Source organism: Neoarius graeffei, chromosome 4 (genome assembly GCF_027579695.1).
Source record: "Neoarius graeffei isolate fNeoGra1 chromosome 4, fNeoGra1.pri, whole genome shotgun sequence".
Taxonomy (NCBI): domain Eukaryota; kingdom Metazoa; phylum Chordata; class Actinopteri; order Siluriformes; family Ariidae; genus Neoarius; species Neoarius graeffei.
Genome location: NC_083572.1, coordinates 18,683,305 through 18,706,338, shown reverse-complemented (window position 1 = coordinate 18,706,338; position 23,034 = coordinate 18,683,305). Strand labels below are relative to the sequence as shown.

Below are 23,034 nucleotides of genomic sequence, written 5' to 3'. Positions count from 1 at the left end.
CCTCCATGCTACGCTGCATTAATGCAGTAATTCATGGTAAAAGAGCCCCAACCAAGTACTGAGTGTGTAAATAAACGTATTTTTCAGAAGTTGGACATTTCTGTATTGTAAATCCTTTTTTGATCAATGTTAGGAAATATTCTAATAATTTGCAATAATGGATTTCTGATTTTCATGAGCTATAAGCCATAATCAAAATTAAAACAAAAAATGGCTTGAAATATTTCACTTTACGTCACATGAATATAGAATATATGAAAGTTTACCTTTTTGAATTTTTTCAGGATATTTTAAGTTTTTGAGATGCACTAGTAGTGTTTTCAGTGGTCACTGAATAAAAGGTTAATTAATACATTTCTTTTATGCTGTAAAGTCAATTTACCAAGGAGGTTTAATTAAATTTTTTTATTCAATATATTTTTTCAGCACTAATCTCAAGCGCACTTTAGTATTTGGGAAAAGGAGCAAACAGTATCTTAATTGTGTTTACAAATCAATAAATGTCCACTCGGTGGTTGCTAAAAATCTATGCTATCTGCAGAAGCATCACCCACTCAAACACTCTAAACAACCATCAAGAATGCTCTATACATCAGGAATAAGTGCTTAAGCTAATATGTATATATAAAGAGCATGCAAAAGTAAAGTCAATTGTATTGCAAGATATTTTGCTAATAAGGTGACTTTTGGAAGAAGTGCTGTGTGTTATTTAGCCTGTGGTGCAAAGTGTACAGAGCTTGAGACGCGGTTGTCGCTTTGACGCATCAAGGCGGAAGAAATCCACTTAATCTTCTCTTCTTTACTAAACTTTGTGGAGTTTCTTCTTCATTCTGCCACCCACACAAATGGATTCGAGAAGTTAATGTCTTAGGAAGTGTCTCTCTCTCTCTCTTACACACCAACACGCATGCACACACACACACACTTTCTGATTTAGATACACAGTGTTTCAGGTTGGTGAGCTTCAGGCTTTACATGATAATTGGATTGTATTCAACCCAAAGAAAACGAAGTTGGCAGAGTTCAGGTTGGTGTAACAGCCTTCAACTAGACCCAAAGAAAGGATCAATTAGCAATAACAGTGCAACAAGGTCTAACTTTGAGACTATCCGGGGGGGAAAAAAAAAACCTTTTCAAGCTTATTCTGAAAAATTCCCATATGTACTTTGTTTCTTTTTTAGTTCACTCAGCCAAAACAGCAGGCCAACTCTTAACCAGACACGTCAACACCGTTGACTACTGATCTAAAACTGTCTTTAAAATCTGTTCACCCATCTGGCTCTGCCATCTTCAATCTGTGACAGAACTTGAATAATGTAAACTTTGAACAAACCAGCAACATGAAGAAGAAGCAGCGGTGCATTCGGCTCTGATGTGTATTATTTGTTCATTAAAAAGTAGGAAAACGAAAAACATGAGGCTCGGCAATCTGTTTGTCATCCTGTTGTGGATTTCATATCGCTCCAAATTGCTTCGCTGTGTACTTATTGATAATTTATATCGAATGTTAACTTTATCATTCCACAAACTCTCAGGAAATCACACATACAGTGAGTGTACTGTATGCTTCAGTTCAAACCAATGCAACATTCCAGGGCTGATTTGAACACATTCTCATTTTGCTCATCTTGCAAATCTTCACATTAATCAGCAGCGGAACATGATGAGTCTTAAAAGTCACTTCAGTTCATGTAAACATACATACATACATGCAAGAAGCAAGGATCTTCTGCATCCCTGAATGCTTCAGCAGCACCTTTCAAAGTGCGTAGTGCTCTGCCTGTTCATGGTGTTTACTTGGAGACTGATAAATATCTGAGCAACCACACTGAAAATTACTCACAGGTTGTTCTTCAGAACAGGAAATGTATCATGACTTACAATCATTCACCAGATAGACCTTATTATGCAATTTATACCATTAAAAAAATGCACCTAAAATCCTAAAGAGCAGTAAACCTACACCAACATGTAGACACCAAATACTGTATATGCTATATAAAAATATTCTTTACAATCACTATAGTATTTCTTTTTGAGCCGAGATCATTTATGTCTTTTTCTGTAGACAAGAGAGTTCTCTAGAGGATGATCTGGTTCTTGAAGCTCCTGTTTAGATCCTTGTGAGGAAGTACAATCGAGTTTCGAATGATGACTTCCGATGGAATGTTCACGTTGCACCCTGAGGATAAATAGAAAAACACTACATCAGTTTGAAATTAATGTCATACATACTCACCGGCCACTTTAATAGGAACTTGTTCATGATTCTAAGATTCCTGTTCTTGGCTGGCAGGGGTGGAACCTAATGTGATCTGCTGTTGCATGCTGAGATGCTTTTCTGCTCACCATGGTTGGAAAGAATTGCTGAGAGTTACTATATCCTTCCTGGCAAAAAAAAAGCTCGACCCAATCTGGCCATTTTCTTCTGACCTCTCTTATCAACAAGGTGTTTGTTTCCACCCACAGAACTGTCATTGCTCACTGAATGTTTTTTTTGTTTTCTGCACCATTTTGTGTAAACTCTAGAGACTGTTGTGTGTGAAAATCCCAGGAAATCAGCACTTTCTGAAATACTCAAACCAGTCCATCTGGCTCAAACCAACACCCATGTCACAGTGAAAGAAAGTCACACTTTGAGATCACAATTTTCCTCATTCTGATGTTTGAAGTGAATATTAACTGAAGCTCTTGATTTGTATCTGCATGATTTTATGCATTGCGCTGCTGTCCATGGATCGGCTGATTAGAGAACCGCATAAAACAGCAGGTGGGTGGGTGTAAATGCAGGTTGCTGCCGAAATGCTTGACTGGCCTGTCTTTGTTTCAGTTTTCTTTCTGACCAGCACACAACTACAGTGGATATAAAAAAAAAGTGTACACACCCCGTTAAAATGATCGTTTTTTCTGATGTAAAAAAATGAGACCACAATAAATAATTTCAAAACTTTTCTCACCTTTAATGTGACCTATAACCTGTACAATTCAATTGAAAACAAACAAATCTGTTAAGGGGGGGAAACAAAAAATAAAAAACATACAATAAACTGGTTGCATAAGTGTGCACACCCTTAAACTAATACTTTGTTGAAGCAGCTTTTGATTTAATTACAGCATTCAGTCTTTTTGGGTCGGAGTCCATCAGCCTGCCACATCTAGACTTGGCAATATTTGCCCACCCTTCCTTGCAAAAGCGCTCCAAATCAGTCAGATTGCGAGGGCATCTCTTGTCCACAGCCCTCTTCAGGTCACCCCACAGATTTTAAATTGGATTTAGGTCTGGGCTCTGGCTGGGCCATTCCAAAACTTTTTTGGGGTCATTGTCGTGCTGAAAGATGAAATTCCTCTTCATCTTCATCTTTCTAGCAGACACCTGAAGGTTTTGGGCCAAAACTGACTGGTATTTAGAACGGTTCATTATTCCCTCCACCTTGACTAAAGCCCCTGTTCCAGCTGAAGAAAAACAACCCCAAAACATGATGCTGCCACCACCATGCTTCACCGTGGGTATGGTGTTCTTTTGGTGATGCGCAGTGTTGTTTTTGCACCAAACATACCTTTTGGAATTGTGGCCAAAAAGTTTAACCTTGGTTTCATCGGACCACAATACATTTTTCCACATGCTTTTGGGAGAGTTGATGTATTTTTTTTTTGCAAAATTTACCCTGGCCTGGATGTTTTTCTTTGCCCCTACCTCATAGTCCAGACATATGGAGAATACGGGAGATTGCTGTCACATGTAGTACACAACCAGTACTTGCCAGAAATTCCTGCAGCTCCTTCAGTGTTGCTGTAGGCCTCTTGGCAGCCTCCCTGACAAGTTCTCATATTGTCTTTTCATCAATTTTGGAGGGACGTCCAGTTCTCAGTAATGTCACCATTGTCCCATATCTTCTCCACTTCTTGATGTTTTCACTGTGCTCCATGGTATATCTAATGCTGTGGAAATGTTTTTGTACCCTGCTCTTGACTGATACCTTTCAACAATGAGATCCCTTTGATGCTTTGTGAGCTCTCTGTGAACCCTGGCTTTTGCTGGAGGAGGCAACTGAGTAAATGTCTGAACTTTATTCGGGGTTAATCAGAGTCATTTTAATTGATGACAGGTGTGAACCCAAAAAGACTGAATGCTGTAATTAAATCAAAAGGTGCTTCAACAAAGTATTAGTTTAAGGGTGTGCACACTTATACAACCAGCTTATTGTACGTTTTTTTTTTGTTTGTTTGTTTTTCCCCCAAACAGATTTGTTTGTTTTTCAATTGAATTGTACAGATTATAGGTCACATTAAAGGTGGGGAAAGTTTTGAAATTATTTATCGCGGTCTTTTTTTTTACATCAGAAAAACCTATCATTTTAACAGGTTGTGTTATGTCCACTGTACATCTGCAATGGTGTGCCTGGCTGGATGCTGACTGCCTGAAAGCAACAGCGCCATCTATTGGAAACATTTCCATGATGATAATTCATTCAGGAATATTTTTCTAAGTCTTAGTTTTTGGGTTTTTTTTTTTTGTTTTGTTGTTTTTCTTATATTTTAAAATGATCTATAGTTTAGAATAATAGTGGCGGTAATAAATAACTTAATTACACCACATTTACACAGCAGCTCTGACAGTATTTTCAGCTACAAGTCAAATCACAGGTTTATGTTTGGTCTTTTTTTTTTATTTACACTCTCTCTAATAAGGTGTCGTTTCTATAGTAACAACTCATTCACAGGGACTTGTATAGCAGGCGGTCCACATACACAGATTAAAAAAATGTGTATAATTGTTTCTATGTTGATCATTTTTCTGTGAGGAGACATTTATTTTGCATTTTTTTTTGGATGGAGTCACCAGTGTCAGAGTTTTGTAACAGTCAAAGCTAAAGTTGTAACTGTACATTTTCTGACAGAAACTCTTCAGGATGGAGTGATAGAGCTCAAAACAAGGTGAAGTAAGTGATAACATGAACTAACTTGAACAAAATTAAATGTAATTATAAATCGATAATGTTTCTGTAAAGAAATGTTAAAAAAAATGTCAGTGTTGGACAATTGCTATGGTGTAAGAGGAATAAAACAAACAAAATATTGATCAATTTCCTATAACAGTATGCCCTGTTGTTGTGTTTTATTCCTTACATAATAAAAGCACATAGAATAGATGACTTGCAACCACGTGATCAAAATGTGCTACGTCATGAGCGTCCACCATGATGGTGGATATACAAAGCAACTAGGATGGCAGCCGCTGAAAGCATGTCTGTAAACAATGCTGAATTTTCTCAGTATTACCATGATTTAAATGGTCGAGAGAAGATAGATATGTGTGGTTTTGACCCATATTATTTAAAAAAGTCAGACTTTTCTGAAGATAAGACGATTGTATCAACCATCGAGTACGAATACAGGTAATTTTGTCCAAAGCCTTTTTCATACGCACTATCAATTATTTTATATTTCAGGTATTTGTTTGTTCAAAAAAAGGAGGAATTCTCAGTGGAATTTGACTGAAGCAAAACACATTTTTGTAAAGCAAATGAGTGCCATAGTACGTGCACTTCAACACTAAAGAGCATACTGGGGGGATAATCACGTCGGCCCGTGCCACTTGCTGACCCTGGGATGAGTTAACTCCCTTGTCATTGCAGGCTGCTCACTTGCATGTCTATGTTTCCGGCTGGATCATATTAACTCTTTAGGTGCCAAGCAGCACTCTTGCAGGGGATTCGTTTGTGAATCCCAGGCTGAGGTACTGTCCTACCAACCCGAAACCATGCTCTTTCAAAGGGGGAGGCTTAGAGAGAGGTGCCTGTAGAATATGGCTTCACTCTGAGCTCCATTGGCCAAGTTATTAATTTTTAAAGCCGGCTGGATCATATTAAATCTTTAGGCACGGAGCAGTGCTCTCGCGGGGCTTTCGTTCACGAACACCGGAATACCTGAAATATAAAATTATTGATAATGCATATGAAAAAGGGTTTGGACAAAATGGTCACTGCACGACGTGTCCTGATCCCCTCATCTCCTCTCCGTATTAAGCCTCAGAGTTTCCTCACCCTCTTTCCGAATCAGGGACAGAATTCTAAAAAATCGGAACGTGCCACAGTCACGAGTACTGTTGAGACCACAACCATATACAGCACAAAGATATGGCATAGCTAAAAGAACACTTAAAGCAGCGGAAAAACAGAGTGTTGCGCATGCGTGACTATGTTTTGTATGGAATGTCGCTTGACCCCACATTTGTATATCCACCAACATGGCCGACATCCGGATTTCTATTTTGCTTTGACGTCACTTGCAAGTCAAGGATAGCCCCCAAGCATAACTACATCATCACTTGTTTACCGCAATGCATTGTGGGGGATAGCCAGGGTAGGTAGTTGAGCAATATGATGGATGTTAGATTAATTTTACCTGAGAGCGATGTGAGAGGAGCGATTTTGCTGTCCTCTGTCATGGAAGACAATGAAATTGGTGATTTAAAGAGGTGGATAACATGTCGAGGGTTTACAGCAGTAAAATTGGAATCCAAATCAAGCTTGGTGAAAAGGTAAGAGTCCAGACCAAGTCTACCGCATAACACAACAACATCATCAAATCTCAATGTCTTATTTCTGACGACGTATGTTGGGTCACGAAGCAATTTTAGACTTCAGTCAAAATTTGTTTCTTTTAATCTTCAGTTATCCCTTACCGTTTTCTAAGAAGCTTTGTTCTAATGAAATCTTATGCCTTGTACTTAATCTTGATCCAACACAATGAAAGTTACAGATGCAGTAAGGGAAACTACCAAACAGAGATAACCTCTACCCCTCCCCCTCCCTTTTTCTCATTTTTGTATTCTTTATTTATTATTATTTTAAACTTTGTGTGGAAATGTGTGTGTCTGTTTGTGTTTATCATGTATGCTACTTCTGCAAAACAAATTGCCCTTTGTGGGACAAATAAAGCATTACTTACTTACTTACTATTATGAAAAATCAACTGTTGACTTAAGGTCTAAGATTGCGTCGTGATCCCGGGCCCAGATGAACAGCATCGAAACATTTATAAATGAGTGATTAGTTAAATAAAACTTGATATCAGGAAACATTACAAAACAAAAAAATTTTTGGAAACCCGCTGATCTGCCGTGTCATGTTCAATATAAATGCATTTTCTTCAATAAATGCCGCTAGTGAGGCACACTGAACGTTATACAACCCCGATTCCAAAAAAGTTGGGACAAAGTACAAATTGTAAATAAAAACGGAATGCAATAATTTACAAATCTCAAAAACTGATATTGTATTCAAAATAGAACATAGACAACATATCAAATGTCGAAAGTGAGACATTTTGAAATTTCATGCCAAATATTGCCTCATTTGAAATTTCATGACAGCAACACATCTCAAAAAAGTTGGGACAGGGTTAAGAAGCTGGAAAAGTTAAAGGTACAAAAAAGGAACAGCTGGAGGACCAAATTGCAACTCATTAGGTCAATTGGCAATAGGTCATTAACATGACTGGGTATAAAAAGAGCATCTTGGAGTGGCAGCGGCTCTCAGAAGTAAAGATGGGAAGAGGATCACCAATCCCCCTAATTCTGCACCGACAAATAGTGGAGCAATATCAGAAAGGAGTTCGACAGTGTAAAATTGCAAAGCGTTTGAGCATATCATCATCTACAGTGCATAATATCATCAAAAGATTCAGAGAATCTGGAAGAATCTTTGTGCATAAGGGTCAAGGCTGGAAAACCATACTGGGTGCCCGTGATCTTCGGGCCCTTAGACAGCACTGCATCACATACAGGCATGCTTCTGTATTGGAAATCACAAAATGGGCTCAGGAATATTTCCAGAGAACATTATCTGTGAACACAATTCACCGTGCCATCCATTGTTGCCAGCTAAAACTCTATAGTTCAAAGAAGAAGCCGTATCTAAACATGATCCAGAAGCGCAGATGTCTTCTCTGGGCCAAGGCTCATTTAAAATGGACTGTGGCAAAGTGGAAAACTGTTCTGTGGTCAGACGAATGAAAATTTGAAGTTCTTTATGGAAATCAGGGACACCGTGTCATTCGGACTAAAGAAGAGAAGGACGACCCAAGTTGTTATCAGCGCTCAGTTCAGAAGCCTGCATCTCTGATGGTATGGGGTTGCATTAGTGTGTGTGGCATGGGCAGCTTACACATCTGGAAAGACACCATCAATGCTGAAAGGTATATCCAGATTCTAGAGCAACATATGCTCCCATCCAGACGACGTCACTTTCAGGGAAGACCTTGCATTTTCCAACATGACAATGCCAAACCACATACTGCATCAATTACAGCATCATGGCTGCATAGAAGAAGGGTCCAGGTACTGAACTGGCCAGCCTGCAGTCCAGATCTTTCACCCATAGAAAACATTTGGCGCATCATAAAATGGAAGATATGACAAAAAAGACCTAAGACAGTTGAGCAACTAGAATCCTACATTAGACAAGAATGGGTTAACATTCCTATCCCTAAACTTGAGCAACTTGTCTCCTCAGTCCCCAGACATTTACAGACTGTTGTAAAGAGAAAAGGGGATGTCTCACAGTGGTAAACATGGCCTTGTCCCAACTTTTTTGAGATGTGTTGTTGTCATGAAATTTAAAATCACCTAATTTTTCTCTTTAAATGATACATTTTCTCAGTTTAAACATTTGATATGTCATCTATGTTCTATTCTGAATAAAATATGGAATTTTGAAACTTCCACATCATTGCATTCTGTTTTTATTTACAATTTGTACTTTGTCCCAACCTTTTTGGAATCGGGGTTGTACATACCCGAAAGAGAACCCTTCGTGGTTTGGGAGTTTTATCGGTCCGACAGGCTCATTCGGCTTCAGTACGTTGAGAGGCAAAGGACGAAGAATGCTTCTTTGTTTTACAGGCTTTGGAATATTGCTAGTTTCAGACGATGAACAGTGTCGATTGTTATAATCATCTATAACTGAAGGCCGTTCCGCAGACCATCGAAATATTGCTGGGGCACAGTTTAAGTACGTCTTTTTCCCCACCAGAGAAATGTAAGCTACAAGCACTTGTCCATTTCCATTCAGTTCAAACATTTTTGTTACGGATTAAACTTATCCATTTCTTTCTTCTCTTCTTCTTGACTGGCAGCTGATAAAAGCTCAAATGAGGTGTTCTCTTTGTTGTGGAGACACAGTAAGGCACACAGCAATTCACTTTAGGTAGCATGGTTAAAACCGGTTACACAGAACAATGCAGTGTTTAACAAAGGCGAAAGTAAACAATACAGCGGAGCTGACCCCAAGTATCGCCCAGAATGCATTGCAGTAAACAAGTGATGACGTAGTTATGGGTTGGGTCTATTCTGAAAAGAAAATCCCCCACCACAGACTTGTTCATAGCCATGGTCAATCACTTGTACCAAATGGAAATGATGACGTTTTCATTAAAGGTGGTCCTTGGATGAAAAAAAGTGGTATTCCCATTTTTGGTGGAGTTATTAATATGTTGATGAGCTCTAATCTGGTTGGCTGGTTTGCAATACGAAGACTCACACAGGCTTCACAGTGGCTAGGGCTGCCAGATGTTTAACAGGTATTCCACGAAATTGATGCGTACATGAGCTGATAGCTGATAGTTGGCTATAAGCCATGTACAGTATGACAAGATTGAGTGGAATAACTGCTTTATTCTGTCCACATTCACTGGATTTTGAGAAACGGAGCATTTTTTTCATTCTTATCTTTTGCAAATTCAATAAATAAAACTTTATACAAAATGTCCAGCCAACCCATTTCCACTTAGAATGTAAACAAACTGGTGAAATGACAGTAACAAATTGTGAAAAATGCTACAATAATAATTCTTAAAATAAAATGAAATAAAGATATGTTCTTACCATCAAATACTTTGATTCCATTTTTTTTTTTGCCTGTTTTTCACCCTTGGTTGGTTCATCAACACGCTCTGCCATTTGTTTTTTCCTGCTCATGGTATATGAGCTGATATCCCAGTAGTAGAGTAGCCAATCAGAGCATGCAATTGCTCGTATCCAGTAAATGTGGACAGAATAATTTCTGATATATCTCAATCAAGTCGTGATTTAAATCTTATTCACCATAAAACAATTCTCAAATCCATCAACTTCCAACAAATTCATGCTCACAAAGGAAATTTCCACAGTTTAAAGACTATTAGAAATTTCCCAAGCATTAATAAATATATATTTGGCAACCCTCGCAATAGCTCAGAGCAACACATCAAAATAGCAAGTTAGAATGGATATCTCTCAAAGCAACCAAACTAGCTAGCTTCTGAGTTATGTTTTGCTGATGAATGAAGTGATAAATTAGAGACTGACCAGATAAATGGACTGACAAAGATGCATCTTATATCGTAGATTTAGATGGCAGCCATATAAATGGGGGAAGCCATGGTTTAATGGTTAGAGAGGCAGGTTTTGGACCAAAACATCACCAGTTCGATTCCCTGGACCAGCAGGAATGGCTGAAGTGCCCTTGAGCAAGGCACCTAACACTTAACTGCTCCCCAGGCTGTTGTACCTCACTCTGGATAAGAGCGGCCACTAAATGCCAGTAATGCAATGTATGATATTTCTTTGATCTGGTTGAAATTGAAAAATCTGTATGTTTAGCTGCTAAGAGGAAGAAAAACACAACATACCCAGTATTGTAATAGATGGAGTCAAACCTCCATCTCTGAACAGAGTCTCACTGTCAATTTTAGCATAGGGGTCATTGGGGTTGGGGTCGCTCGGTGTCCCCTCCACTCTCGCCCACTTTCCAATTGTACTGTCCCAGCCTACGATACTGTTAAGCACACAGCAGTGATCCTGAAACAAGACACCAGGAAAAACCATTTAATGCAGATCCTATTCAGCCTGCATGTTTGTCCCATTTCGGCTTCCACAACACACCTACAGTGGTGCTTGAAAGTTTGTGAACCCTTTAAAATTTTCTATATTTCTGCATAAATATGACCTAAAACATCATCAGATTTTCACACAAGTCCTAAAAGTCAATAAAGAGAACCCAGTTAAACAAATGAGACAAAAATATTACACTTGGCCATTTACTTATTGAGGAAAATGATCCAATATTACATATCTGTGAGTGGCAAAAGTATGTGAACCTCTAGGATTAGCAGTTAATTTGAAGGTGAAATTAGAGTCAGGTGTTTTCAATCAGTGGGATGACAATCAGGTGTGAGTGGGCACCCTGTTTTATTTAAAGAACAGGGATCTATCAAAGTCTGATCTTCACAACACATGTTTGTGGAAGTGTAATATGGCACGAACAAAGGAGATTTCTGAGGACCTCAGAAAAAGCATTGTTGATGCTCATCAGGCTGGAAAAGGTTACAAAACCATCTCTAAAGAGTTTGGACTCCACCAATCCACAGTCAGACAGATTGTGTACAAATGGAGGAAATTCAAGACCATTGTTACCTTCCCCAGGAAGTGGTCTACCAACAAAGATCACTCCAAGAGCAAGGCATGTAATAGTTGGCGAGGTCACAAAGGAACCCAGGGTAACTTCTAAGCAACTGAAGGCCTGTCTCACATTAGCCAATGTTAATGTTCATGAGTCCACCATCAGGAGAACACTGAACAACAATGGTGTGCATGGCAGGGTTGCAAAGAGAAAGCCACTGCTGTCCAAAAAGAACATTGCTGCTCATCTGCAGTTTGCTAAAGATCATGTGGACAAGCCAGAAGGCTATTGGAAAAATGCTTTGTGGACGGATGAGACCAAAATAGAACATTTTGGTTTAAATGAGAGGCGTTATGTTTGGAGAAAGGAAAACACTGCATTCCAGCATAAGAACCTTATCCCATCTGTGAAACATGGTGGTGATAGTATCATGATTTGGGCCTGTTTTACTGCATCTGGGTCAGGACGGCTTGCCATCATTGATGGAACAATGAATTCTGAATTATAGCAGCGAATTCTAAAGGAAAATGTCAGGACATCTGTCCATGAACTGAATCTCAAGAGAAGGTGGGTCATGCAGCAAGACAACAACCCTAAGCACACAAGTTGTTCTACCAAAGAATGGTTGAAGAAGAATAAATTTAATGTTTTGGAATGGCCAAGTCAAAGTCCTGACCTTAATCCAATCTAAATGTTGTGGAAGGACCTGAAGCAAGCAGTTCATGTGAGGAAACCCACCAACATCCCAGAGTTGAAGCTGTTCTGTATGGAGGAATGGGCTAAAATTCCTCCAAGCCGATCAACAGTTACCGGAAATGTTTAGTTGCAGTTATTGCTGCACAAGGGGGTCACACCAGATACTGAAAGCAAAGGTTCACATACTTTTACCACTCATGGATATGTAATATTGGATCATTTTCCTTAATAAATAAATGACCAAGTATAATATTTTTGGTTCATTTGTTTAACTGGGTTCTCTTTATCTACTTTTAGGACTTCTTTGAAAATCTGATGATGTTTTAGGTCATATTTATGCAGAAATATAGAAAATTCTAAAGGGTTCACAAACTTTCAAGCACCACTGTAATTTCCCTCAGTCATCTCTTTTGGGAACTGTAACAGTGCAAAAGCTGTGGAAATGTGTGAGCGAAACAGAACAGCAGGACAACACAAAAGTGATCAAACAAATCAAATGGCGGATATAATGTACACTCCGTAGCTAAGGGACACTCCGCTTCTGTACCTGCAGTGTTGCACCATGTAGGACGATTGATTCTCTCAGTCGAACTCCTGCGCCGATTATTACACCTTTCCCTATCGAGACATTAGGGCCCAGCTGAAGAGGTATTAAAACGGTTATACAGTAACATCATACTCCTTTGACACTCTTCAATATGATGCTTGAAGACTGTTGTAATATACTTACAACAGCCGTGGAGTCAATATTAGCTGTCGGATGGATGTATACGTTCCCTGTAGGTGGAAAGTATTATTCATTTTCATAAAACACATCCACACAGGTTTATATTTATTATTATTATTATTAATAATAATAATAATAATAATACCTATTATTTTTGGGCCTCCTTCTTGGTTACTGGCCAGTCTTTCAGGATGTGTCTCATTATATTGGTTCAGGTACAAACGACTGGCATATATTGCTGAGCTGTCAATCAAAATAGGTACTGGTCACATGAAGTGACTGAAATGATCTAGTTTGAAATGGAGGAATAATCACAATTAGAATGCGCTTCTGTGCATACCCTGCTGATTTAATCTGGCTCCAGAAGTGCTGAGTTTTGTGGACGTAGAGTTTTTTCTGTGCGGCCAGCATTGTAAAGATGTCCTGCTCCAAGCAGATCAGTTCCCGCAGCTGCCTGCCATATGAAGGCTCCTCTCTGTGGAAACGTATCAACTCAATTTAAAGGAGAACTGAAGGCAAATTTTTTATTATCATTTCTCATTTTATTCAATATAGGAATGCATTTTTGATAGCTATTTTTCACTGCTATAGCAAGTTATGAATGTTTGAAATATGCTATGTAATATATCAGTCCATATGTCAAAGCAATGGCCATAAACAAGATTTATTGAGACCTGTGCGAGACATCATAGGACAGAAGTAAAACGTACAGCAGAAGTCAAAGTGACTGACATCTGCCAACGTTGTCAAAAGACGTGCGTGCCCTCTTTCGAATGCCAGAGGTTGTTCGTTTTGATAGCAATCAGGAAAGTTTGAAAAAAGTAGGCAGTAATCGTCATTTAAACTAATTTTTGTGCAATATTTCATTTGGAAAATAGTTTTCAAAATGGCGGCACTGACACCTGGCTGACACTTCACGTTTCGAAGTCTCGCACAAGTCTCGTGAAGATTGTGCGGATAAGTGACGCCTGCTGTGGACCAAATTAACTAAATTCAACATGGCTAAAAACTGAATAGGCCAATAAGTCTAATATTTAATTGCAATTAGTTGCCAATATGAATCACGATATAAGGTTACTAAAACTGAAAACGTAATTGAATAACACGTTAATTAAGAAATAAAGCAAGTTTAAAAAGACTTCAGTTCTCCTTTAAAGTCTAGTTCCAAGATCATAATTCTCTCACACTGCTAAAAGTAATACCGGCATTTTTAATGGAATGATTTAAGGTTCATTAAGTACATTTTTATTTTTGTTAAGAGTGGTAGAAATCACAACTCATCCCCATCAAAGCTGTTCTTATAGTTTTAGCCTGTTTGACTGGTCACTTCAATTTGAGTTTCATTCAGCTCAAAAATAACTAGAAGGGCACTCGGTAGAGCCACATATCCGGATTTGCATCAAAATGTAATCAATTGTTCCTTGGCCCACCTTTCCTCACAATTTCATTAAAATCCATTCCCTACTTTTTGCGTGATGTTGGGAACAGACAGACAAACAAACGGAGGCGAAAACATAACCTCCTCCAACAAAGTTGGCAGTCTATAAATAATATCAGCCTGAATCTACTGGCGTTGGTGGAAAGCAGGGCTTGACATTAATGCTAGTCCGACTGTATGTGACAAGGAATCGTTTGGTCTGGACATCTGTTTGTTCAACGGGACAAGCTGAATTGTTTCCAGCTCTCCCGGAAGTGCCAGGAGTCTCTCAGATAGCGGCTCCCTGACGCCCGCAAATTACATACAATATCCCGGAATCTCGAGTGACAGCGGGCACACGCATACGAGAGAGAGAGCACATCCTGATTGCGCCGTCTTGTTAAGTAGACCAATCAGTGTTCTGTGTGGGCGGGGCTTTACGCCTTCTCTCCCAAAGCGAGAGTCTATCAGTTCAATGTATCCAGGAGCATCATGACAGAGTGCCCAAAAAAACAAAATACAAAACCCACTTCACCTACACGAAAGTGTCCTCTTACCTAATAGAGGTAAAATAATGACGGTGTTGCGCGCTGTACTGTTTGTAACAGTGACTTTAGCATTGCCCATGGCGGGGTAAATGATTGTAAGAGACATGCTGAAGTGACTTTAACAGTGTCATGTGTTCATGTGCAGATTATTTACACTCGCTGGCTCGCCACTAAGGCTACATGATAAGGCCAAACTCCTTGAAGACCTTAAAGATGCAATCAAATCTCAAATATGAGTTAAATAATAGTAATACACAGTTTACATAAATAGTAAAAGTCGTCTACATATTTTGTCACATTTTCTACATACAGGCCGATCGAATTTGGTTTAAGACGAAAGAAAATTACTCAGAGTATTGCATGTAATCGCTCCAGACAATATAGTAATGATACCTTATTCTTTTATATCTTTTAGGGATTGTTGAAAATCACCACTTTTTATAGTAATTATTCAAGCGTTACATCAATAAAGTTCCAACAAAATGAGTTCAATTCCCTCAGTGAGCCGGTTTACGAAATTCTGGGGAAGCCGGGTACAGCAGGTGCGTGTGTAAAAATAACCATGTTATAATATCTAATTATAGATTATTAGACCCTGAATTAATCAAAATCGGAGAAAGGGCTATCAAGTGCCTCAATAAAATAAATACCTGTGGTGAATTTTCATTTTATTCTGACATTTATTGTATTTCTCTTTTGTATGGTACACGTTAACAATCACAAATGTCGTTAAATATTTTGGGGGAATTTTATGACAGTGCCGAACTCACTTACAGTTTGCTTTCATTCACAACGTGATCATGCCCAACTCGTTTTCTTTCAGTTTCATTTCTTTAAATAAATTTATATTTCAAGTTTTAGTGGATTAATCAAGATTTTACTTTATTTCCTCCAAAAGCTTTGAATGTGGGTGAGTATGACTCTTAAAACTGCAGATCAGGTAATGGGTTAGAACAGGGGTTTTCAAAGTGTGGGAGAGTCAGCCCCCCCCCTCAGAGAGCAAATAAACAACAGTGCCCCCCCTCCCCCCTCACAATTTTTTTGTACTGTCGCTTTCATTTTTGTACTTTTCACTTTTCGCTTTCCTTTTTCCATTTTTTTTCCCCCGGTTTTTCTCTTTCTTTTTTCGGAAGAATGCCGAGACCAGAAGCTTTCTTTTTCTCTCCTCCTGTGTAAAGACCACAAGCGGAGGCCATCCACATCGGATCTGCTTTAATATCAACAGATCTTCGTTTAAGGTACGTGAATCTTTTCATCATGGCACACCTTCAGCTTGTTCAGTGTGCTGAGTGCAGGATGTTTAGTCATTCTTCCTCCGTCACTAGCGATAGCTTTATTAGCTTTATTTGTGATAAGTGCAGATTAGTTAGCTCTCTGACGGAGAAGATTACAGTGCTAGAAGCGCGTGTCCAGGCTTTAGAGCAGGTTAGTGAGCGTGAGAACAGTGTAGTTTCTGTAGGGGAAAGTCTGGATGCCCTAGGTGGAGTTAGTAATCCCCCAACTCCGGCATTAGAGCCCTTACAGCGGGGCAAATGGGTGACGGCTCGGCGGCATAAGCGTAGAGCCAAAGCTACCGCTGAGGCTCGCCCACGGGAGCACCACTCCTCTCCACGTCATGTGCCGGACAGGTTTGCTCTCCTTAGTGATGCACCCACTGAGAAACCTGAAAGAGCTCTGGTTATAGGGGACTCTATCATACGGCATGTGAAATTAGCTCAGCCTTTAGGGGCACCAGCAGCTTTAGTCAGGTGTATACCGGGAGCCAAGGTGCCGGACATAGCAGGTAATCTTAGGGTCCTAGGCAAGCACAGGTTCTCAAAGATAGTTATCCATGCAGGAGCTAATGATATACGCCTTCGTCAGTCTGAGGTTACTAAGAGTAACTTTGTAGAGGTGTTTAAATTAGCGAAGGCGATGTCCAATGCGGTAGTATGCTCTGGCCCCATCCCAATGCGGCGTGGCGATGTAGCTTACAGCAGGTTATGGTCGCTGAACTGCTGGCTGTCCAGGTGGTGCTCTGAAAACAGTGTGGGCTTTATAGATAATTGGGCTAATTTTGAGGGCACTGCTGGCCTGTTAGGGCGGGACGGTATCCATCCCACTCGGGAAGGTGCTGCTCTCATTTCCTGCAGCATAGGTCATAGTCTCAGAACAGGCCTAGTTAATTTCTGACAATCCAGAGCCAAGGCCAGGGAGCAGACGAACAGGCTAAACCGACTGTCTGCTAGCTGCACAGAGTCGTCACTCAGGGTCCACTACATTGAGACTGTGTCTGTTCCCTGAGCTCAACAAAAAGGTAGAAATTTTCAGAGAGTTTGTTCCAGTAACCTAATCAATATAAAATTAGATCATACTGACTGTACAGCTGCTGCCAGCACCTTTGATCTAAAGGTGGGGCTATTAAATATTAGATCTCTTACATCTAAAGAGCTAATGGTTAATGAACTCATTACTGATCAGGAGTTTAATGTACTTTGTTTAATTGAAACATGGATTAAGCCAAATGAATATATAGCATTAAATGAAGCGAGTCCTCCTGGATACAGTTATATACACCAGCCTCATCTAACTGGCAGAGGAGGAGGCGTCGCGGTTATTTATAACGATTATCTAGGTGTAACACAAAAACCTGGTTATAAATTTAATACATTTGAAGTTATTCATACTCATATAATGTATGTAGCCTCGAAAAATAAGTCTACCCAGTTAATTCCATTGCTTATTATTTACAGGCCCCCGGGGCCATATTCTGAGTTTCTTTCTGAATTTGCAGATTTTATCTCAGATCTGGTTATTTCCTTAGACAAAGCTTTAGTTGTCGGAGATTTTAATATTCACTTCGATAACCCAGAAGACCCTTTAAAAACAGCGTTTGTGTCCATCTTAGATTCAGTCAGGATTAAGCAGAATGTCATAGGACTGACCCATAATGGTGGTCACACCCTTGATCTAATACTAACATTCAGATTAAACGTAGACAATATAGTCATACTTCCACAGTCTGAAGTTATCTCAGATCATTATCTCATCTCATTCAAACTATGTCTGAGTAATAATATATGCACCTCACCACGCTACTGTATTAAACGTACTTTCACGTCAACTACTGCACAGAGCTTTATAAATGATCTCCCAGAGCTGTCAACTTTGATTGGGTCACTGTCAGCCCCTGCAGAACTTGATCAGGCAACTGAATGCTTAGAGTCAACATTCCGCCATACTTTAGATAATGTAGCTCCTCTAAAAAGGAAAATGGTCAGAGACAAAAAATTAGCACCCTGGTATAATGATGACACTCGCACATTAAAACAGACCACTCGAAAATTGGAACGTAAGTGGCGTCAAACAAAATTGGTAGTGTTCAAATTAGCTTGGAAGGAGAGCTTCCTGAAGTATAGAAAAGCTCTTAGTGCTGCGAGATCAACATATTTCTCCTCCCTAATAAAAGATAACAAAAATAATCCTAGATTCCTATTTAATACTGTAGCAAAATTAACCAGGAATAAGTCCACTATCGACACATGCACACCTGCAGTATGTAGTAGCAACGACTTCATGAATTTTTTTAATGACAAAATTGAGAATATCCGACAAAAAATTCAAACTACTAATTTAAGGTCAGACAATGAAAGTGACCTTGTAGTTAACTATATAACTGTATCAGATCATCAGTTAGAATGTTTTACTCCCCTAAAAGAAACTGAATTACTTTCATTAATCTCTACATCAAAAGCCTCAACTTGCGTACTAGATCCCTTACCTACACATCTATTCAAACAGATAATGCCTGGAGTAATTGAACCGCTTCTAAAAATAATAAATTCTTCTCTTATGATTGGCTATGTACCCAAATCCTTTAAACTAGCAGTTATCAAACTCCTGATTAAAACACCTGACCTTGATCCCTGTCAGCTGTCCAATTATCGGCCAATATCAAACCTCCCCTTTATCGCCAATATCCTTGAAAAAGCTGTGGCACAGCAGTTATGCTCATATTTTACATAGGAATAACATCCATGAAATGTATCAGTCAGGATTTAGACCTCATCATAGCACAGAGACAGCACTGGTTAAAGTAGTAAACGACCTACTGTTGGTGTCTCATCAGGGCTGTGTCTCGCTACTTGTGTTGCTTGACCTTAGTGCAGCATTTGATACCATTGATCATTCCATTCTTCTGGATAGACTAGAAAATGTTGTGGGAGTTAAGGGAATGGCCCTCTCCTGGCTCAGGTCTTATCTAACTGATCGTTATCAGTATGTTGATATAAATGGTGATATTTCTAGACGTACCGAGGTAAAGTTTGGTGTTCCACAAGGTTCTGTCTTGGGTCCACTGCTTTTTTCTCTATATATGTGTGGCAGCAGGGGCGTGGTCAAGCACCGGTCTGTGACAGGAGGGCGGAGTCAGGGAAGGTAAGTGGCAGAATCACTTCACCTGAGAGCAATTAACCTGTGTTTGTGTGTCTTCCCAGGGACCGCGCCCTATTTAGGGAGGGAGAGCGAGAGCAGAGGAGATCTCTCCCAAACCAGACACCTGATGTGTGTGTGTGCGTGTGTCTGTGTGAAACATATTGTGTTCCCTGAAAAGTGGAGCAATAAAACTATTTGTTGAACCTGATCTCTGTCCTGCCGTCCTCTGTGCTCCACCCACACCTAGGGAAAGCTACAGTGGTGCCGAAACCCAGGAGAATGGAGCACCAACCCAGCAGCCCCATGGAATCCTCCCCGTTCACCGACCTGGTCCACGCCCTCGCCACGGCTCAGCAAAGCCAGCACCAGGCGCTCGTCACACTCCGAAAGGAACAAGAGCGGCGCTTCGATGCCCTGGTGCTGGCCCAGCAAGAAGATCGCAAGGCGTTCCGGCGTCTCCTCGCGTCGGCGGGGCCCACCAGCGCTCCGGCCGCGGGCCCGTCTCCCCTCACCTTAACTAAGATGGGCCCGCAGGATGACCCCGAGGCTTTCTTCACGTTATTCGAGCAGGTCGCTGAAGCCTCGGGGTGGCCGATGGAGCAGCGCGCGGCGCGCCTCCTCCCCCTCCTGACGGGAGAGGCGCAGCTGGCTGCACTACAGCTCCCCGCCGATCGCCGGCTGGCCTACGCCGACCTTCGTCGGGCTGTCCTTCAGCGCGTGGGGCGCACGCCGGAGCAGCAGCGCCAGCGCTTCCGCGCGCTGCGGATGGAGGAAGTCGGCAGCCCGTTCGCGTTCGGCCAGCAGCTCCGGGACGCCTGCTGGCGGTGGCTGAGGGCCGAAGATCGCGACGCCGAGGGAATCATCGATCAGGTGGTACTGGAACAGTTCATCGCCCGCTTACCAGCAGGAGCCGCGGAGTGGGTCCAGTGCCACCGCCCGGCGTCGCTGGATCAGGCAGTCGAGCTGGCGGAGGATCATCTGGCGGCTGTCTCGGCGGCAGGACAGCAGATGTCGACATCTCTTCTCTCCTCTTCTCTTTCTCTCTCTCTCTCCCCTCCTTCTGTGTCCCGTCCTCGCCCCATTCCCCCACCGCGGAGGCGGGGGCCGGCACCACCCCTGCCGGCCCGCCGCACCCGCGGTGCCCTCCCGTTTCTCCCTTCTGTGTCTGTCTCTCCCCCACCTCAGGTGAGTGAGCCCCAGAGCACCGGTGCAGAGGGGAAGCCCGGGCCGGTTTGCTGGCGCTGCGGGGAACCGGACCACCTTCAACAGCAGTGCACAGCAATGGAAGTGGGCGCGGTGGTTCGGATCCCCGACGCGCCAGAGGCCGCCCTCGATCGGGCCGGAGCGTATCGCATACCGGTGAGTATCCAAGGGGCTACATATCAGGCATTGGTGGATTCTGGTTGTAATCAGACCTCAATTCGCCAAAGCCTGGTTCAAAACGAGGCATTGGGGGGAGCACAAGGGGTGAAGGTTTTGTGTGTGCACGGGGATGTTCACAGCTACCCTTTGGTGTCGGTCCATATTATTTTCAGAGGGGAAAAATTTATAGTGAAGGCGGCGGTTAATCCTCGCCTTACCCACTCGTTAATTTTGGGGACTGATTGGCCGGGATTTCGGGGTTTAATGACGCGCCTAGTAGAGAGTGGGTCCTGCCAGTTGACAGGGGGAGGTCCCGGTGTCGTTTTGGCGGGAGCAGCTGTCGCAGAGCCGTCTACGTCATCTCCGCGTCAGGGTGAGGAGCCACCGGCTCCTCCTCTCTCTATTGGGGAATCCCTCGCGGATTTCCCATTGGAGCAGTCGCGAGACGAGACTCTGCGGCATGCGTTTGACCAAGTGAGAGTAATCGATGGTCAAACGCTCCCGCTGAACGCCACCCCGTCCTTCCCCTACTTCGCGATTATGAAGGATAGGTTATACCGAGTGACGCAGGACACTCAAACTAAAGAGCGAGTCACGCAGCTTTTGATTCCAAAGAGCCGCCGGGAATTGGTATTCCAGGCGGCTCACTTTAATCCCATGGCTGGACACTTAGGGCAGGATAAAACACTAGCCCAAATAATGGCCCGATTCTATTGGCCGGGGATTCGCGGCGATGTCCGTAGGTGGTGTACGGCATGCCGCGAATGCCAGTTAGTAAATCCAGCGGCCATTCCAAAAGCGCCATTGCGCCCTCTACCGTTAATCGAGACCCCGTTTGAAAGAATTGGGATGGATCTCGTCAGGCCATTAGATCGGTCAGCACGAGGGTACCGCTTTATATTAGTTCTAGTGGACTATGCAACGCGATACCCGGAAGCAGTGCCTCTGCACAATATCTCAGCACGCAGTATTGCAGAGGCACTCTTCCGCGTCATCTCCCGAGTTGGAATCCCGAAAGAGATTCTGACTGATCAAGGCACTACGTTTATGTCACGAACACTACGCGAACTGTATGGGTTATTGGGGATTAAGCCGATCCGCACCAGTGTATATCACCCACAAACGGACGGTTTAGTAGAACGGTTCAACCGCACCCTCAAAAATATCATTAAGAAATTCGTAAGTGAGGACGCACGTAATTGGGATAAGTGGCTCGAACCCTTGCTGTTCTCAGTGCGAGAGGTCCCTCAAGCCTCCACGGGGTTCTCCCCGTTCGAATTATTATATGGGCGTAAGCCGCGCGGCATCCTGGACGTGCTGCGGGAAAATTGGGAGGAGGGACCTTCACAAAGTAAGAATGAAATTCAGTACGTTATGGACCTGCGCGCAAAACTCCACACGCTCACCCACCTAACTCAGGAGAATTTGCGGCAGGCCCAGGAACGGCAAGCCCGCCTGTACAACAAGGGTACGCGCCTTAGAGAGTTCACACCGGGAGATAAAGTACTCGTACTCTTGCCCACGTCGAGCTCCAAATTAATCGCCAAGTGGCAAGGACCCTTTGAGGTCACACGGCGAGTCGGGGACGTCGACTATGAGGTGAGGCGAACAGACAGGGGTGGGGCGCTACAGATTTACCACCTCAATCTGCTCAAACTCTGGAACGAGGAGGTCCCCGTGGCGTTGGTGTCGGTAGTTCCGGAGAAGGCGGAGCTGGGGCCGGAGGTTCAAAAAGGGAATTTGGCATCACGTACCTCTCCGGTCCCCTGTGGAGACCACCTCTCCCCGACCCAACTCACGGAGGTCGCCCAGTTGCAGGCCGAGTTTTCGGATGTGTTCTCGCCCCTGCCCGGTCGCACTAACCTCATAGAACACCACATAGAGACACCCCCGGGGGTGGTAGTGCGTAGCCGCCCTTATAGACTACCCGAACACAAAAAAAAGGTGGTTCGGGAAGAACTTCAGGCCATGCTCGAAATGGGCATCGTCGAGGAGTCCCACAGCGACTGGAGCAGCCCGGTGGTCTTGGTTCCCAAGGCCGACGGCTCGGTCCGGTTCTGTGTGGACTATAGAAAAGTCAACGCGGTGTCTAAATTCGACGCGTACCCAATGCCTCGTATTGATGAGCTGCTCGATCGACTAGGCACGGCTCGCTTTTACTCGACACTGGATTTAACGAAGGGATATTGGCAGATCCCCTTGACTCCATTATCCCGGGAGAAAACGGCCTTTTCCACACCGTTCGGCTTACACCAGTTCGTCACACTTCCATTTGGGCTGTTTGGGGCGCCCGCTACGTTTCAGCGGCTGATGGACCGGGTCCTCCGGCCCCACGCCACCTATGCGGCCGCCTACCTGGACGACATTATCGTTTATAGTAACGACTGGCAGCAGCACCTGCAACACCTGAGGGCCGTCCTTAGGTCACTG

At 42.5% G+C, this 23,034-nt stretch overlaps 1 protein-coding gene across 2 annotated transcripts in view; it reads right to left on the bottom strand.

Moving 5' to 3' along the window:
• Window positions 1-1,358: 1,358 nt before the first annotated feature.
• gmppab (GDP-mannose pyrophosphorylase Ab) overlaps window positions 1,359-23,034 on the bottom strand; it is a 56,556-nt gene continuing 34,880 nt past the window's right edge. For both annotated transcript variants that reach the window (XM_060918976.1, XM_060918977.1), the window contains exons 7-12: window positions 13,205-13,339; window positions 13,010-13,107; window positions 12,868-12,914; window positions 12,685-12,777; window positions 10,672-10,840; window positions 1,359-2,182 (exon numbers count right to left, since the gene is read on the bottom strand). In XM_060918976.1, coding sequence (XP_060774959.1) covers window positions 2,082-2,182; window positions 10,672-10,840; window positions 12,685-12,777; window positions 12,868-12,914; window positions 13,010-13,107; window positions 13,205-13,339 — 643 coding nt within the window. In that variant the 3' untranslated portion in view covers window positions 1,359-2,081. The remainder of the gene's footprint in view (window positions 2,183-10,671; window positions 10,841-12,684; window positions 12,778-12,867; window positions 12,915-13,009; window positions 13,108-13,204; window positions 13,340-23,034) is intronic.